We start from the raw sequence: 17,691 nt of genomic DNA, 5'->3' as shown, positions 1-17,691 counted from the left end.
TAATGAACAAATAAGATAAAACATCTCTGAAAATGTATTTTGATGCTAACACAATAAATGCAAATATGTTTTAAATAACTCAGATAAAGATTGAAAATGTAGATTTCTAGGTTTTACCCCAACTTGCTGAATTTCTGCAGGGTGGGGCCCAGGACCACAGTTTAACCAGCTCTGCTGGTGATTCCCAGGTACTCTAAAATTTGGAAACTGACAGAGAAGTTAACAAAGAGCACTTCCCTCTCTCTTAAGTGGCTGTGGAACCAACTTAGACCTCTCACTGGACACAAGTGACTCGAAGGGTTGGGAACCAGTTGGAGGAAGGTAGAAAGTGGGTATTTCCTGGGCATCCTTACGTGATTTGATTTAATCCACATGAGAAAAGTATCCCTATTCTCTTTCTACAAACACGGAATAGGCTAACCCTCAACGTTAGCTGAATTTCCCATATCACTTTTGAATGAGTCTGAGTCACAACCCCTCCAGGGTACACCCGGAAACGGAAGTGGGGCTACCCAGTAACTAGTCCCTCCCTCTGCATTGGCGTGCGTGCCGCCTGTGCGCGGATTTTCCAGGCTGTCTTGCCTTCAACACGGAGTCTTCCTGGTGACCATGTTTACTGGGGCAGATAATTACATTTTGCCACATAAGTGAATTTAGTATAACTAGACATAAATTACCTAAAGGAAATAATTTTGTTACTAGAGCCTTTTTCGCACAGAAAGTAAAATTTAACTCTAGTGATTTATGTAAGAGTCTCTTCTTGCTATGTTGTTGCTTTTGAATATTTTCAAGTACACTCACACACAGAAAGACCTAAATGAGAATGCAAGAATGCACAGATTCAAAGGCTTTCAAAAGAAAACATGGAGTAAGATTTAATCTTAGGAAAAATAAAGTCAATAAATAAACTGGGTTTTTGACCACAACTGTAGATTTTTCTAACGCAATTTTTTCAAGTTAGAGTAAGCTACAAATGTACTTCCCAGACCATTAAGTCCCTCTGGGTGTCTGTGCCTCGGGCCGTGTTCGCACACGTGCTGCTGTACTGACAAGGCTCTTTCTGAACTAACTGCCACAAAGCACACACGGCCCCTCAGTTCTGCTAAACTTCCCTACGCACCCTCCTGCGCGTGCGCTCTCCTACTCCTTGAAATGCCTTCCTAGTGCCTCCTCCCAACTCTCCTGCTGTGTATACTCCCCTCCAGTCAGACGGCAACTCTCACACCACCCCCTCCATCACATGCTTGCCCCTGTTCCCACGCTCTGTGGGCCAGAGCTGGTGTCCCTGCTCTTACCCAGTCTGCCCATCTTCGCTTCCTCCAGGACGTTAATCCTGCAGTTTTCCGTCCTTCATCCATCTCTCTTGGGTCATACCCATTAGCATGTAAACACGTCTTAGTATTTGCTTTCTTTAAAGAAAAAATTCACAGCAAAATTTCTTGAAAAACTAGTTTCTTCCTCTTCATCTGTTCTCTCAACCTACTCCAGGCGTCTTTGTACCTTTCTCAGTCCGCCAGAATCACTGCTGATAGGACCGACGAATGATTTCCAGCTCGCCGAATCCATCAGACACTCTCGTCCGTGCCTTAGTTGGCGCCTCCAGGGGCATTTAATATTACTGACCATGCCCTCTTTTCCCGGCAGATTTCCTCCTCTGGTTAGCCCTTTCCAGGATGGGGAAGCTCATCAAGAGTCACAGCTTGATGCCTGTTTCCAGTCCGGACTTCTCAGACTTCGCCACTTGCCTCTGACATCTCTGCTCACATATCTAGTAGACATCCCCAAACGGACACCTAAGAGGTGATCAATGTATTTCAAACTGAGACAACTGCCAGAGAAAGCAAGCACCACGGATAATTATGTCAGGCCAACAAGCATACACTAACTTTCTCCAAGGATCTCCTACCACACAGAGTGCTCCTTAGCTGCACTTGTAACACTCATCTTACCTTGCACCACTCTGCCTGCCCCCACTGTACCGACTGCCTGCCACTCCTTCCCTTGAACAAACATTCCCATGTGACGTGGGGTAAGTAACTGACCCTCTCTGTGCCTGAGGCTCCTAATCTGTACAATTGTGAACAATGGTACCAAACTCAGAGCTGCAAAGCACCATGTGCCGGGCACTTGGCTGGTGCTGCAGAGATTTCTCTCTCCTAAGGAACAGACCGAGTTTAGATAGTGGAGGTTACCTGCAGCTGCTGAATGAAGACACGGCCTGCGTTTTTCACAATTTTTTCCTTAAAAGGCGATGCACACAGATGTTTGGATACCAGATTCAATTGTCTGGTTGTGTATTTTCACAAAGTTCAAAACCACAGCTGAAAGTGGGCCAGTCTTTATGTGGGGTAATATCTATGTTGGCCCAAGATTTAGAAATAGAAATTTGAAATGTACTAAAACCATCATACACGTTTCATTTTAAAGGCAGACCTGGATTTTCAGAAAAAAAATTTTTTTAATGCTGCATTTACTTCAATTGTTTATAAATTAAATCATTTCAAATTTAAGGAATTTTACAGAGAAGTTTCCCTAAAAATCCCTAAATTTGTTGGTACTCACTCCTTTGGCAGGTCATGTTGGGGTGACTTTTCTTAGGCCAACTCATAGGCAGTCTTTCTAGTCAGGAGGTTTGAAAGGAAGTCAGAGCACAGTAAATCTGGGCTCTGTCACTGGGCAGCTGAGTGGCTGCTCTAAGCTTCACTTTCCTCATCTGCAATAACGGGGAAGGTAATGAATGCACTTAAAAGCATTTCATGAGATAAAAAGGATCAATTTTAAACAAACTGACCATAGAAGTAGGTTCTAACTGTTCTTTTTGGATGAGTCATACTTGGTTCTGAAAGATAATCATTTATTCCAACCAGGAGATAAAATCAGCCTTCTCTAAAAAATGTACTAATTTGCTGATGTTTCACTTAACACTAAACTACAGCATTCAGACCACAGGGGTGATGTTTCAGGGTTGGTGGGGAGGAAGAAGGCTAGTCTGAAACGTAGTATGTCAATTTAAAAAATGTAACCATACCTTGAATCAAGGGAGTACACGTGTCAGTTTCTTAGAAATGATTCACTTATAAAATATCACACTGATGTGTCATTGAATAGTATAGGATTTCAAAAAATATAGCTGCAGGTCAAATTACCAACATTACTTCAAATAAATGCAACTTATATTTTAAAACACAGCAAATGAGCCCTGGCTGGGTGGTTCAGTTGGTTGGAATGTCCCCTTGCACCAAAAGGTTGCAGGTTCGATTCCTGTTCAAGGGCACACACTTAGGTTGCAGGTTTGATCCCTGGTCAGGGTACAGGAGGCAACTGATCCCTATTTCTCTCTCTCCCTTTCTGTCTAAAAGCAATAAACATATCCCCTGAGGATAATCCAGGTGAGGATTAATTACACACACTCAGGGCAAATGAGTTGGACATTACTTCCTCCAACTCATGTACAACCCATGTACAGGTAATTTACACACAGACTCGGAAGCCAGTAGTTTCTTAAAATGACACACAGACAAACGGCGTGAATCATGTCTTTGCTACTCAGTTCCACTCTGCACTCCAGAAGGAAGCAATACCAGCCAGCAAGTCACTCATCAACGTTTAATGGTGCCACAGGGTTAAATAATGGCCTTCCTTTTTTGGCCTGAATTTTACCAAAGTTAGCCTCAAACTCTTTTTTTGTTCCATTTAGATTGGCTAGATATCCATCCTTTATTCTGTAGCCTAAAGAATTCAGTTTCCTTATCCTGTACTGCACTATCTGTGGGGTTAATTCAAGAACCATTGGGGTCTCTCTTATCTGAGCTATGGAAATGCCCTCTTTCAACAATACCTGGATTCTCTCTTCCAAAACAGGGACAGAATAATATAAAAGGGCAGGACATTTCAACACTAATTGCTTCAGGTCATGATCTGTGCAATGAAAAGCACTTTTAGAGAAGGAAATACTGTGCTGTATACTTCTTGGGCTAAGTTGAAAAAGAAACCCTTTCAGTTTGGACAGAAGTTGGAGAATTTCAAAGTCTGTGAAACCCTGCTCCTGGAGAAACTCTAGTGTTTCCTGTATAGCCGCAGAAGAATTTAACAAAATAAATGGGTTCTGGCTTAATAATTTTAGTAGCCAAACTTTCATGTTGGCTTCAGAGCCACCTAGATTTAGGTAACTCTCTTGGAGAATCCTTATCATTTGCTTATTTTTCTCGACAGGATTATGAAAAATACTAGAGGCAGTTGTCAAAAATCTGCTAATGACCACATTTTTGAGTCCCAACTCTTGAAAGAACTGAACGTTCTGTTTCTGGTTTTCCTGGTCTTTAATGGTAAAGAAGGACTCTGGAAACTGTTCTATTAACTTGACTAACTCTTCCTTGCTTTTGCAGACCGATTGCCAGAGTTCCCTCTGGACGTGAACAGCGGCTGGACTGCAGACAACTGCTTCTGGGCAGCGTTCCAGAACACTGGCCACGGCAGTCTCGTCGGCACCTAGTTGTTGTAAAATAGTTGCAATTTCTTCAACATAGGTTTCGTCCTCCAACAGTACCCATCCTTTTAATCTGCGAATTTTCCTGATGTCAACTGAAAATTTATAGAGCTTTTCTACTGTCCTTTCATTTTCTTTGTTTGACTGATTGTCAGTTGTGCAGGTGAAGCGTGCTACAAAAGGTCTGTGTCTGGGGGCTGACAGCATCTTTCTACACGAACACAGCCTGCAAGGCTGGGATCTCAGCGGCAGCTTCCACAACATGCCTGCCATCCCCTGGTGGACCCCACCGTCCTGGGACTCAGAACTGCTCAGGGAGCCTGTAAGGAAGAAAACACAGGTTTTAACACGAAGGGTGTTGCCCTGCAGAATGCAGATCTGACCTGGGAGCAGCTAGCATGGAAATAACATGGATTTAAATTAAGACAGGAGCAGCTAGCATGGAAATAACATGGATTTAAATTAGGAAGACTGCTCAGGTGAAATACTAAATATAGCCTTTGGGATAATTTGTAAAATATACCTCTTCACTCAGACATCTTAAAAATACATTGTCTATTTGAGCTTTGCAGTGTGTGAAGTAGTTATTTCCAGTTCACAGACCAGAAAAAGTTTCAAGATTCACAGACTGCGGATGTTATTTTGACACAAATTGCCCCTCCTACAACTCCGATGTTTCTCTCTTTTTTTAAATTAAATTAAATTAAATTTATTGATTATGCCATTGCAGTTGTTCTATTCCCTTCATTCCCCTCCACCCTCCACCCCCACCCCCAGCATTACCCCCCCTTTAGTTTATGACCATGCGTCTCAAGTTCTTTAGATTCTATATTTCCCACACTATTCTTGCCCCCCATCTATTTTCTATCTACCGTCTATGCTACTTATTTTCTGTACCTTTTCCCCCCTTCTCCTTCTCCCATTCCCCTGTTGCTAACCCTCCTTGAGATTTTCATTTCCATGTTTCCACCCCTGATCTAACTGTCCTTTTAGTTTGCTTTTGTTTTAGGTGTGGTTGTTAATAACTGTGAGTATGCTGTCCTTTCACTGTTCATGTTTTTTTAACTTCTTTTTCTTAGGTAAGTCCCTTTAACATTTCATATAATAAGGGCTTGGTGATGATGAACTCCTTGAATTTGATCTTATCTGAGAAGCACTTTATCTGCCCTTCCATTCTAAATGAAAGTTTTGCTGGATAGAGCAATCTTGGTTGTAGGTCTTTGGATTTCATGACTTGGGATACTTCTTTCCAGCCCCTTCTTGCCTGTAAGGTCTCTTTTGAGAAAACTGCTGACAGTCTGATGGGGACTCCTTTGTAGGTGACTGTTCCCTTATGTCTTTCTGCTTCTAGGATTCTCTCCTTCATTTTAATCTTGGCTAATATAATTATGATGTGCCTTGGTGTGCTCCTTCTTGGGTCCAACTTCTTTGGTACTCTCTGAGCTTCCTGGATTTCCTGGAAGTCTATTTCCTCTGACAGATTGGGGAAATTCTCCTTTATTATTTGTTCAAATAAGTTTTCTACTGGTGGCTGTTCCTTTCCCCCTTCCAGTACCCCTATAATTCGGATGTTGGAGCGTTTAAAGATGTCCTGGAGGTTCCTAAGACTCTCCTCATTTTTTTGAATTCTTGCTTCTTCACTCTTTTCTGTTTGGCCATTATTTGCTTTCTTCTGGTCCACTCCATTGATTTGAGTCCCAGTTTCCTTTTCATTGCTATTGGTTTCCTGTGCAATTCCATTCATTTCAATTGGTTTCGCCTTCATATGTTTCTCTAATTTGTGGCTATAACCAACCAGATCTGTGAGCATCCTGATCACCAGTGTTTTAAACTGTGCGTCTGAGAGTTTTGCTATTTCTTCATCGCTTAGATTTATGGGCTCTGGAGCTTTGAGATCTTCTTCAGCCATTTTTGGTCAGTTTGTGCCTGTTAAGTATGAGGAGCAGAGCCTTGGACTCCCAGGTCTCTGGGATGTGACGCTGTATGTGGGGGCGGGGTCAGAGCGGGGAAATGGCGGCGCCCTCTGCTGCCGCTCGCCACTGGGGCCTGCTGGGTTCGGTCTAACTGCCCACTCCCTTGCTGGTCTATCTGCACACGAATGCGCGACCACAGTCAAATCTCGGCCCTGCTCCCTCGCTGTTTCCCCGTGGTCACTCGCTGGGTCGCTCACTAGGTCCGACCCTCCGCCTGGGTTCCGCACGCCTGAGTCCGTCTGACCGAGTTTTCCCGTGCAACCCCGCTCCGCCAGCTGCTGGTTTCGCCCCTCTTACTGGTAAGGCTGAAGAATTTGTTGTTATCAGACTTCCGAAAAGTTCAATTTTCTGTGTTCTAGCTGTGTTTTCTGTTGCTAATATTTTGTTGTCTCTAAACTTGGTTGTGTGAGAAAGCACGGCGTCTCCACCTATGCCTCCATCTTGGAGGAAGTCCCAATATTTCTCCTGAAGAGATGTAATCACTTACTTACTCACACACACAGGTTTTTCTTTTTCTTTAACATTTTACCTTTTTAAGATGATGTTTAACTGAAACAAATACTTTTTTGAGTATATTTTATTGATTATGCCATTACAGTTGTCCCATTTCCCCCCTTCACTCCCCTCCTCCCTGCACACCCCTCCCCCTTTCCCCCACTTTAATTCATGTCCATATGTCACTAGTTCTTTAGTTTCTACATTTCCCATATTATTCTTGCCCTCTCCCCTATTTTCTACCTACTGTCTATGCTAATTATTCTCTGTACCTTCTCCCCCCTTCTCCTCCTCACACTCCCCAGTTGCTAACCCTCCTTGTGATCTCCATTTCTATGGTTCTGCTCCTGATCTAGCTGTCCTCTTAGTTTGCTTTTGCTTTAAGTGTGGTTGTTAATAACTGTGAGTTTGCTGTCCTTTCACTGTTCATCTTTTTTATCTTCTTTTTCTTAGGTAAGTCCCTTTAACATTTCATATAATAAGGGCTTGGTGATGATGAACTCCTTGAATTTGATCTTATCTGAGAAGCACTTTATCTGCCCTTCCATTCTAAATGTAATTATGATGTGCCTTGGTATGTTCTTCCTTGGGTCCAACTTCTTTGGGACTCTCTGAGCTTCCTGGACTTCCTGGAAGTCTATTTTCTTTGCCAGATTGGGGAAGTTCTCCTTTATTATTTGTTCAAATAAGTTTTACACTTGTCGCTCTTCCTCTTCCCCTCTGGTACCCCTATAATTCAGGTGTTGGAATGTGTAAAGATGTCCTGGAGGTTCCTAAGCCTCTCCTCATTTTTCTGAATTCTTGTTTCTTCATTCTTTTCTGTTTGGTTGTTTCTTTCTTCCTTCTGGTCCACTCCATTGATTTTAGTCTCAGTTTTCTTCCCATCACTATTGGTTCCCTGTGCATTTTCCTTCATTTCACTTAGTGTAGCCTTCACCTTTTCATCTAATTTGTGACCAAAATCAACCAGTTCTGTGAGCATCCTGACCACCAGTGTTTTGAATTATGCACCTGATAGGTTGGCTATCTCTTGGTCACTTAGAAGTATTGGCTCTGGGGCTTTGAGCTATTCTTCTTCTCGAGCCATAATGTTTTGGTCTGTTTGCACCTGTTAGGTATGAGAGGCGAAAGCTTAGGTGTTCACTGGGGCGGGTCAACCCAGTTGCTGGGTTGTGATGCTGTATGTAGGGGTGGGGTCAAAGAGGGAGGAATGGCATTTGTTCTGCTCTCTCTCAGATTTCGGTCCCCTCTGCCGCTTCCCACAAGCAAATTGGGCCCTCCTGGTGCTGGTTCCCAGGTATGTGGGCTTGTGTATGTTCTAGGGTACTATGCGTCTCTCCAATGAACTCTCCTGTGAGGCTGGGAGCCTCTCCTGGCACCTCACCCCCAAAAGTTTTTCCAATTGGTGCTCTTAGGCTTTAATTCCCGTTGCAGGGCCCTGGTTTGCATGGTCTGTCTCACTGTCCGTTTTTTCACCTGGTTTATCTACACGCAAATGTGTGACCACGGTCAGCCAGTTACCTTGGGCTCTCATTGAGTCCACACGTTGCCACCCCACACCTGGAATCTGCCAACCCACATCTGTGCGCCTGGGTCAGTCTGGCAGCCACCACTTTTTCCTGCCTCGACCCCTCTCCACCAGCCACCGACTTTGCCCCTTTTACCAGTCTGGATGAATGGTTTGTTATTGTCGGACTTTGGTACAGTTCAATTTTTCTGTCTGTTTTGGTTGTGTTTTTGTTTCTAAATCTTTGTTGTCCTTAAACTTGGTTGTACAAGGAGATACAGTATTTCCACCTACGCCTCCATCTTGGCCAGAAGTCCTTGAAGCAAATACTTTTTAAGAATGGGAAAGGTCATATCTATTTTTATATTTCAGAGCAAATATTTTTGCTGAATAACTATGACCCCAAATAAATCAGGTAATTTATTTAAGTCCTAGCCAGGTACAATGAGAGAGGCCCCGTGACTGCCCCCAGGGAGCTGTAGGGGTGCGTGTGGGCTGTGCAATGGGGACAGCACGTTTAGGGTGGTCTGACCAGCTGGCCCCCCCCTCAGAACTGCAGGTACCCAGGGATGGCTGCACTGTGCCTGCCACGCCGCAGCCTTCAGCACTGTCTTCTTGTATTTCTGGTGATGAGAACATGCGGTGCGTTGTTTTAACTCTTAGTCCCTGAGAGGTAAGGGTCTCGACTCTACCACAAAAGCGTAGTACTGAGCTGTACTAGCTAGTTAACAGCTTTCCCTTATTATTTGTAGGTTTGAAGAAAAACTGTAAAGCCACTTCCCATCCCTGCCCTTAATAATACCCTTGCTGTATAAGCCAAGGACTCTTCACTTTCAAGCCTGTCCTAACAAATCCATATAAATGATGATTCTCTAAGGAAAAACAACAAGTAACCATGTTCTCATTTTGGTTTACTTAGCTCAGTTAGTGTTTGCAAGGTCGAAAATAATTGTAGGCATGGCTCCTGTTTTACTTCTGGTGGTTCAACCAGAGTTTTCCTCAGATAATTTCTAATGCCAGTTTCCTTCAAATAACTCTCTAATAGCCAAGATATAAATAATAAAGCATTTTAAAACATCCTAAGAAGGCCACAGATTTTAACAGGAAGGAGATACAGGAAGGGCAGGGGCACATCGAGCCTGGAGCCCCTCACCCCACTCTCGTGGGGCCCCACGGGCCTGGGCCTCGCATCCACACCACATGCTGGAGGGAGTGTGGGCTCTGCGGCCCAACTGCCGACGCCTGGTGCTGGCCCTACCTCGTGGGTTATCTAGGGGAAAGTTGCTTAGCCTCAGATTAAACAAGCAAACAAGCAGTAATTAGAACAGATCCTCACAGTCCATGTTCAATAAGTATTCATTACAACAACAACAGCACCCTCCGTAAAACAGAACAGCAGGTGAACTTCGGGGCAGTATCACGGGTTGAAATGCACGTCGGGTGTTTAGTACAGAGCCTGGCACACAGTGAGCACTGGATACATGACAGCCATTACCAGGAAACATCTGGTGCTTTATAAAATCCTTATCGTAAATTTAAATCCTATTTAAATTGTAGTTTAGACAGAAGTACGTTATTTACAAAGAATAACTGAAAAGCGTGAAAACTGGATTTTAAATGCTTTCTATAAGCAAAAATAACTGCGTATAAAAGTAATATAGTCTCCCCACAAAGAATCTGCCAAATTCTGAGAAGTGCAAGGGAGTGAAGGAAGTCTTTCATAATCTCATCGCCTGCAGACAATGGTTTACACTTTGACGTGTAAGGCCATTTTTTCCTACGCTCCTTGTCCCCTTTATTGTAATTTTTAAAGCTATAAATCTGCCTCATACATGAGCTAGGTTCTAAACTCAGCCTATGAAGTGAAAATAGCAAAAAACTCATAATTTTCCTGGAAAATCTTTTAAGCAGGCACCACACTGGATACCAACATACCACCTCCCGGGAAGTCCAGCACAGCCAGGGGACCCCCCGGGGGCTGGACCGGATCCCAGGGTTTGACTGAGCCCCAGAGAAAGTGGTTGGCTTCCTCTGGGGGTTATGTTATAGAAAAGTGACAGATCATTAAATATGAGAACCACACTGACCATGGCGTGATGTGCGTGCCCAGTGAGGCCAAGTCCCCCCATTCTCTGCTGACTCCGGGGGGACTACAGTGCGTCTGGGTAAGTTGTCTGAACAGCGGAAGCTGTCTGTCTCGCTCCCTCTGTCTCTGATAAGCACACACAGTTGACCACAAAAGTGGAAAGTACAAAGGTGGCTCCTCTGTGACCAACAGACATTACACAGGGGTGGGCAACAGCAGGCTTACAGTCGTATTAACATAGTCATTAATAGAAAATTATAGAAGAATACACTGTTTCATGTGCTCACCACTGTAAACCTGCTTTTGCCTACCCCTGTTCATATAATTTATTCTTTAATTTTATCCACTATATCTAACCTCGGCATCAAAAACGCTCTAAATATTTAAAATGAGTGTATGATATGTGGGATGGATATACTATAATTTTGTAATTTATTTCCTAGTATTGAGCAGTTGGGCTTTTTGTAATTTTTTGCTATATCCTGATTATCTGTCTACCTTTCTTATTTCTTCCTTTAAGATGAATTCCTAGGAGTAGAATCCCTTAGTGAAGAGATGTGTGAACTACCCAGAAAAACTATCTCAACTGACAATCTCACCAGCAGTACGAGTGATTCTCTCATCAATTATAATTCTGATATGTGAAAATGACTACACTAATTTAACCTCATTTTACTTGATTATTAGTGAGACTGAGCTTTTCTTCATAAATTACTTGACCATCTGTATTGCCTTTTGTGAATCACCTATTCCTGCTTTTTGTCTTTTTTCACTGGTGGCATTAAGTCAACTCACAGCGCCGTACAACCACTACTCCTATTTCCAGAATTTTTCTGTTACCCAAAGCACAGACTCTGTACCCATTAAACACTCATCTCACACGCCTCCTCTCAGCCCCTGGCGATGTCCACTCTACTTTCCGTTTCTATGAATGTGCCTGTTCATAGAAACTTGATACGTTCATAGTACTGTTCATAGTACTACTACTGTTCATAGTACTACTACTGTTCATAGTACTTGATGTGAGTGGAATCGGACAGTACTTGTCCTGTTGTGTCTGGCTGATTCCACTGACACAGCGTCTTCACGGTCCACACACAGTGCAGCACGAGCCAGGACAAAGTGGTTGATGTGAAGTGGCCCAAGGGCCAGGGCGGTTTCCCTTTCTGTATGATTCCCACTGCTTTTAAGCACCAGATGACTGGATAAAATTCACCCATCTTTCCCTCTACAGTTTTGTTTCAATTTTAAAGGTTAGTTCCTTTAATTCATTTAAAACTTCTGACTGTGAGCTGCGAATCAAAATAGATTTTATCAATGGTTTACCTCCAAGCACCACTTTGGAACAATCCTTTCCTTCCCCATGATTTGTGATGCCTCCTCTGTTACACATTAAATGTAGCTTCTGTTTCTAGCTAGCTTCCATCCTTACTTCCCTGCTATTTTGCAGCCACTTGAATGAGTGAACAGGCTAATTTCTGGCCTTGCCAGACCATTCTGAAATGATCTCTGGTCAACTCACTCTTGCACAGTCCCCACCAAATATGTCAAATCTCAAGTCAGACCTCCAGCTTCCCCCCAACACCATTCCCTCCTTCGCTCTTAACCAGCGCCCTTGCCTCTCACTTCTACAAAGAAAGGAGAGCAACTCCACACCAAACTTAAACCTTCTGCTATCTTCCCTTCCCTGCATTTACACCTTTCATCACCCAGGGTCATCCCGGCCCTGGTGCTTATCCCGGCCCATCTGGGCTGAGATCCCTGGAGCCCGTCTTTCTCAGTCACCCCTTCAGCTGTATCCTCCACACTGAGGCTCCTACCCTCACCTCAATGGCTATCCCTCTCACTGCTGCTCCAACTAAACCCCTATTTCCCTCTTCCCCGTGGTTGATTCTTGCAGATCCTTCTCTCTCGCCATTTCCGCTGCTCCTACTTACATAGCTCCCGATAGAGACAACTACCATGTGCTTAGAACCAACGAGTAGCTCTCGCTCCTCTCTAGACCTCTGCAGCCCTCAGCACAGTTGCCCACCTTCCCCGTAATACGCTCTCACTTGACTTTCGAGACTCCCACTGTCTCAGTTCTCCCTCTTCCTCCGCACCCAGCTGGCCTCCATCTATCTGTCTCCTTCGCAGGCTCATCTCAGAGATTGGTTCTAGACCCTCTACCCTTCTTATGTCCCCACCCCCTCGCCCCCAGAGACCCTGTCCTTGTCTGGAGCTTCAGTTAATCCACTTGGGCTTCTCCTCAAAAGTGATTCTGTCACCTCCCTGCAATCAACTTTTCAATGGCACTTTAGGATAGAGACATAAAACAAAATGAAAATACCTCACATGGCCTACAAGGCCTCGCCATCCAATACCCACCCCTCCCTACCTCCTTCCCCTTCCCCAGCCACATCTGCTTCCTGTCAGTCCCTGCCACTCTACCTGTCCCCACCACAGGGTTTTCAGAGACTGAGGGCTAGTCCCCGTGCCCCACTTTACCTAACTCCTAGGTAAAGTGTCACTCCCTCAGGGAAACTTCCCTGACCTTCACGAACAGATGGGGACTCCTGTCTCTACTACAGGCTCCCATAGAACCACAGACAGCTCTTCTGTGCCACTGTCCTAACTGCAGCTGTTCCTGTATTGTCTCTGTCTCGCCCTCCACGAGGGCCCGGACTAGTCACGTTCCAATGAACTGCTTCCCTACCCCGCAGTTGGCTGGCACTGGGGAGTCTAGGGAGCATTCCCAGGCAGGTGGCCTTGTGCGTGGTCTTCCCCAGCAACCTGCTCTTGATCCTACTGTCGCACTCACTATGCTCCTCTAAGTTTGTCATTCATTCAACCAGCAGTTTTTTTGGTTTAATATTAAGCTCACCCAATGTGTCAGGCATTATGCTAACACTAGCTTTTTTGCTAAAACATTTCTTCATACCTCTGGATCACAGACCCATCAGAGAATGTGATGGGAGCCACAGACTCTTTAAAAAAAAGAAGAAGAAGAAAGAAGAAGAGACCAACACTCATTTTGCAAAAGATTTTAGCAGGATTCAGAGCCTGCAGCCCAACTATGAACACGAGATTGCAAGCGCTGGGAGGGCTCGGTGTGACAGCTCTTCTGTTTCATCCCTGTACCCAGAAAAGAGTTTGGTCCACAGAGGGATAAAATTAGTGTTTGTCAACTGAAACTGAACGAGCAAACCAAGTTCAAGAGACAACTTAATGAACTGGCTAAAACTGTGGGTTGCCTGGGCTTAATTCCTGCTCATGCTTTGTCGTGACTGGAGGAAGTCATTTCACCTCTCAGTGCCTCAGGTTGAGCATCGGGGGAAAAATGGGGACACCCCATCCTGGGTGGCTGTGAAGATGAAATGAGTTAGTACCATAAATCACAGAGTATTCGGATATATGACAATCAATTTTAAAGCTGAGAAGGCCGATAAAGTCACACATAAAGTAACCTGTCCAAGGTTGCTCACCTAATAAAGGGCATTCGAACCCAAAAGCCTGGCTCCAGAGTCCAGCCCTTAGCCCTGTGCCCTACGCATAATAATAATGCTCTTCATAAATGTATGGTAAGACGCAATGTGATACTTCGTATTTATTAGAAATTTTTGAGGAGTGAAATCCACTTCTGTAATGTGCATAATCTTCATAATTAATATGGGCCCCTCTGTAACACCGGTAATTTCAATTATGATATGCAGGAACTGCTGAATTTCACATTAACTCCAATGGATATAAACAGGAAAAAATGAAGTCCCAAGTAGAAAATCTTGGGTGGCAATCGAAAGTCACACACCCCTCGAGTGGGGCCTGAGCGTTTCCCCAGAAACTTCCGACCAGCGGCGCCAGACATCCGCACAGGCCAGGCAGGAGAAGCCGAGCGATGGGCCCGGGGTCCACCTTCTCAGTGGGCGGCCCCCGACCCCCGACCCTGCCACAGTCGTGCAAGGGGCGATCACTCCCAGGGGCGGAGAAAGGGCGCGACTCACCTGTCGGTGTCCTTCCCTTCAAGGAGCAGTGAGTCCCGCCCCGGCTCTGTTTTTCCTCCCTCGCGGGCGAAGCTTCTGAGGAGCGGGTCCAGGACTCAGGACCTCCAGCAACTCACGAATTTCCCCCAGGGGCACCAACGGGGGCACCTGCCCCTTTACCAGCAGCCAATCAGAGCACCTGAGGTCCTTGAGCACGTTGACACCAGCCCCAACGCAGCCAATCAGAGCATGGGACACGGGGTCACGTGACCCTTGCGCCATTCCTGGGCGCCGCAAGGCCGGGTGGCGTGTGGATTGGCTTTCCAGGGAATTTAGCCTGACCCCCAATCATTGCCTCTCGCATTTTCACACTCTTTCCTTCCCAGCATTTGAGAAAAATTGGAGTTTCGGTTGCTGTGTCTCTTGGGGAATGTCACAGAGGTACAATTAACTAAAAAACCACTGCATCTTTAAACTACAGCCATTCTGGATTCCCAAAATAATTCGATAGGCAAATAACTAATTTACAAAAGAAAGGTAGTTTTAAAAAGCCCCCAATCTCTTTGGAACGTATGGAGCCTTCCCATTTTACTGCCCACTGTCCCAGTCCTCCACTCAGCAGTCAGAGAAGGTGGCTGACGACGTCTTTAAAAACCTCCCTCCTGCCACCCTCACCTACGTATTTGTGCTGTTAACTGTCACATGGTTTACATTCCAATTACTAGTTGTGATGCCGATTTCATTTCTCCTTCAAGTCAAGCTTAACGTCTATCCCAGTTACTCTCGCGTTTATCTATCAATCGATAGATGTTTATGGCAATGTCTATTAAGTGCCAAGAGTGTCAAGCAGTAATGAGAAGGCGGCTGTGGACAAGACAATGAGGAATAAAACACACTTCCTGTTCGGGGAGTTTACAGTCTAGTGGAGGACAAAGACATTAACAACCAATAGCATAATCCCTGGCAAGCAGAGTTAAATGTTTCCAAGGACAGGATGCCCTTCCCCTGCCTAGTTGTCCTATGCTCGTGCGTGGAGCTGGAGTCAGGAAAGCGGTGTGATTTTCCTAGGCTGGAGGTCCCCGTGTAGTGTCTCCACAGTGCACTGTGCACAGTTCTAACACAGCCTTAACCTACAGCGCTGAAATTCTTCCGCACTGCCCTCTCCTCTTATGGAGCAAACTTCTTGCAGATACTGATGAATTTAGTTTCCTATGAACAATGCTTGGCACATGGTAAGGACTCTGGAAATACTAACGCTAACTAAATCTTTGAGTCTAGACTTAGCAACCAATTTGTGCTCAATAGGCTTTGTTGAGGGACTGACGCTTGACTTTAATTCCAGAGTGGCAGCAAGAGTCCCGGCTCCTTGTCTCAAGATCAATTCCCTCTAAGTTACCCTCATACAAAAGCCTTATTATTCATGGTTTATTGAACAGTTTTTCCTGAAATAAAGTGACTTGGGGTCCAGACGAACCAAAGTGGTTCACATGCATTTAGGAAAGGGGGTTAGGGTAGGATACAGAGAAGAGAAAGTTAAGGGATGTAAATTCAGGCCTTAGAACTCTAAGGTCAGGAGAGAGGGAGGAGAGAAGGGCACTAGGATGCTGGCAGCTTGCACCAGGGCTCCACATGACTGTGTGTAAGGAATGATAATGCCCATGACCCTGAGAACTGAAATCAACATTGAAAATGACCAACTCGGCTATGCCAGCTGTGTTAAATGTTACCCAAAGACTTTTCCATTCTAAATATTTAAATAGTGTATTTCTAGGACCATAAAATCAGAAGAAAAAAAGCTTGGATGGAGAAATGGGGGAAAAAACCTAGTACTATGCATATCATCTATAAGAAAATCACACATGCTTGAAACTGGGAAGATCCTAAAGTTTTTAGTATGTAAGAGATGCATTAAAAATAAGTTATCAGCCTTCTATATCCAAATTTTACTAATTTATTTTAAATGAGTGTGAAAAATACAAGGGTTTTTGCAAAGGTTCATTCAAAAGTTGGTTCTCTCAACTCAATTTTTCCAGGTGGCCAGCACAGTTTTTGATAGTAAGAGTTCAAGAAATATTTGCTGAGTGAATAAAAGGTCTTGAATCCCTCCCTCAACTATCAATGGGCAGGGGGTTTTGTTGTTGTTGTTGTTTTAGATTTTATTTATTTTTAGAGATCTGGGAAGGGAGGGAGAAAGAGAGAGAAATATCAATCGGCTGCCTCTCTCATGTCCCTCAACCAAGGATCTGGCCAGCAACCCAGGCATGTTCCCTGACCAGGAATCAAATGGGTGACCTTTTGGTTTGCAGGGCAATGCCCAACCCACTTGAGCCACAGGACTGGGCGGGGTTTTTAGAACACAACCCTTCCAGTGAGGGGGAGAACACTGTATTCAAACACTGCATCTGCTCAGTGGGAGCACACTGGTTAATGCCTTTTTCCCCTTCAGTGACTTGTTAGTCACAATTTAGACCAAACTGAAAAAGCTTTGCAAGACAATCCCGCCCCCATATCAGTGGCTTTGCTGAAATAGTGTTCTTTTACTGAAATAGTTATTCATATTAAAACTGAATCTTTATTCCCCTGGATGGTGATGGCAAATCCTAGGTGTGTGAATTTTTCAATTCTGTACAGTGCATTCAGGTCCAAAGAGTATGATGTGAAATATGGATAGTATGAGAAACAAATGATTACTGCTTATTAACAGTGGTGAAGGAAGATGAGGCACATTTTTTCTTTTCTCAGTAACAGAATTTATTGATCCATTAATTCATTATCCAGTATACGTTAAAACACATATCATCTAAAATTTGTTGTTGTTTCTGGATTTTTGACTCAGCTTTATCTTGAGTGACCTTTACATATATGACTGTCACACTGAACATCTATCACTACTAAAGATGGAAAAGCAAAAGGCTACTCATTATAATGGCAAGAATTAGCCCACCAGAGACAGGAAAAGAACAATAGTAATAACAATAATGGCAGCTAACCAGAGCTGCAACAGCCCATGAGCTATGCAGCACGGCGAGCCTGCAGCTAACATCTACCTAGGACGTCCTGCCATATGCCAGGCACTGTCATGAGCGTTTCACATGCGTTATGAAGTGGACACCACTCTCATCCCTGCTGGTAGATGAGAACGGAGAAGGCACACAAGGTTAATCACTCGCCCAAGACCTCAACGC

At 44.4% G+C, this 17,691-nt stretch overlaps 1 protein-coding gene across 1 annotated transcript; it reads right to left on the bottom strand.

Annotated features, from left to right (window-relative positions):
* Positions 1–50: 50 nt before the first annotated feature.
* On the bottom strand, positions 51–14,668 carry MTERF2 (mitochondrial transcription termination factor 2). Its single transcript, XM_037160775.2, has 2 exons — positions 14,528–14,668; positions 51–4,806 (listed from the first exon to the last, which is right to left on the bottom strand). Exon 2 carries the CDS (start codon positions 4,757–4,759, stop codon positions 3,593–3,595), a length of 1,167 nt encoding a protein of 388 aa, XP_037016670.2. The 5' UTR covers positions 4,760–4,806; positions 14,528–14,668; the 3' UTR covers positions 51–3,592.
* Between the last annotated feature and the right edge of the window lie 3,023 nt (positions 14,669–17,691).

This window comes from Artibeus jamaicensis, unplaced genomic scaffold (assembly GCF_021234435.1).
Source record: "Artibeus jamaicensis isolate MK-2021 breed Jamaican fruit bat unplaced genomic scaffold, CSHL_Jam_final contig_233, whole genome shotgun sequence".
Taxonomy (NCBI): Eukaryota; Metazoa; Chordata; class Mammalia; order Chiroptera; family Phyllostomidae; genus Artibeus; species Artibeus jamaicensis.
Note: the sequence above shows the minus strand (reverse complement) of the source record. Positions and strands in the feature narration are given on the sequence as shown.

Bases quoted from the DNA above. Each gene is read 5' to 3' on its own strand.
- MTERF2 (XM_037160775.2), bottom strand. From the start codon at position 4,759: ATGGCAGGCATGTTGTGGAAGCTGCCGCTGAGATCCCAGCCTTGCAGG.